This window comes from Hipposideros armiger, unplaced genomic scaffold, assembly GCF_001890085.2.
Source record: "Hipposideros armiger isolate ML-2016 unplaced genomic scaffold, ASM189008v1 scaffold_332, whole genome shotgun sequence".
Classification (NCBI taxonomy): domain Eukaryota; kingdom Metazoa; phylum Chordata; class Mammalia; order Chiroptera; family Hipposideridae; genus Hipposideros; species Hipposideros armiger.
In genome coordinates, this window is record NW_017731682.1 from 1854935 (window position 1) to 1856175 (window position 1241).

The 1241-nt window shown below is 40.9% G+C and overlaps 1 protein-coding gene across 2 annotated transcripts in view; it reads left to right on the top strand.

The window, feature by feature from the left end:
* The window catches only part of RAD51AP1 (RAD51 associated protein 1), a 31379-nt gene that overhangs the window by 16876 nt on the left and 13262 nt on the right, over positions 1 to 1241 (top strand). For both annotated transcript variants that reach the window (XM_019660987.1, XM_019660986.1), the window contains one exon: positions 569 to 718. In XM_019660987.1, coding sequence (XP_019516532.1) covers positions 569 to 718 — 150 coding nt within the window. The remainder of the gene's footprint in view (positions 1 to 568; positions 719 to 1241) is intronic.

Here is a 1241-nt window from a genome sequence, read left to right on the forward strand (position 1 = left end):
GACTTTTTCTGTGTGACTTATTTCACTTAGCATAATAATCTCAAGATCCATCCATGTTGTCACAAATGGCAAAAGTTTTTTATAGTAATATTTATTACAACTGCAATTTTTCTAACTTGTACTTAAATTTCTAAAACTGTAGCTAGAACCAACGTCTTTACATTTGTCAAGGTTCCCTCACCTCTCTCTTTTGTTTCTTTCTGTTTTAGTTTTCTGTTACTGTAGACCCAGTTTTTCCCCTGGTGAAGGGTCATGACTACCCATGGCTTGTAATCAACAGCAGTTGATCACTGAAGAAAGGGGCTGATCTCCCAGCTGCAGTTTGAAAATTTGTGGAGAGAGAATCTCTCATTTTGGGTCTTGGACTTACCCTTAAACCAGACTCTGTTGTCAGGAGACTGATGTATTATAATTGGCCCAGGTTGGGCTAGGTGGTCTATTACTAGAAGCAGGGGCGGGATGAAGCTGGGCCAATAAAAACAGCAGATTGAATAGGAATCTGCTCTCAGTTCTTTAAATATTGCCTGTCACAAAAGGTTTTCCATTGATTTTTATGCCTCCCCTGAAGATTTGGATAAGATTACTGAGGAAGATGATTTGCATGGGGCTCGAGGGAAAAGAAAAGCAGCATCTAAAGCTGGGGCACAACAGAGGAAGATTCTTCTGGAAGGCAGTGATGGCGATAGTGCTGATGACTCCAAACCAGACTTTGCAACTAGTAAGTGATATCCTACCTCAAAATTAATCCTATGAAAATTCAGTTAAATGTTCTAAGAGGCATTAATTATGCAGAGCACTGTGCTAAATGTCTGGTGTGTGCAAGCTGGAGGAACACACAGGATGCTTAAATTCAGCTGTGGCGTTTGGGGAAAAGCTTTATCTGGAGGTGACCTGTAAGCTGTGCTTTGAAAAATGAGTAGCATTTAGGCAAACTACAGGGTAAAACAGCATCTCTGACTGATAAGCATGAACAATGGGACAGACAAGTACCTGGGTAAGAGTTCAGTGAGCCCTGCAAGGAAGAATGCTGTAGAAGAAGCTCACAAGGCAGGTTGGCACTGAACCATGGGGGCCTCAGGCCCATTCTAAGAAGTGTACACTTTTTCTGTAAGTAGTAGAAAACCATGGAAATATTTTGGGTAGAAGTGATAGGAAACCTTTATATTATTGTGACAGTTTTTTCAGACTCATTCAGAACTTAGGACAAATGGGAAGCGTAGTGACCTTGACAGTACATCATG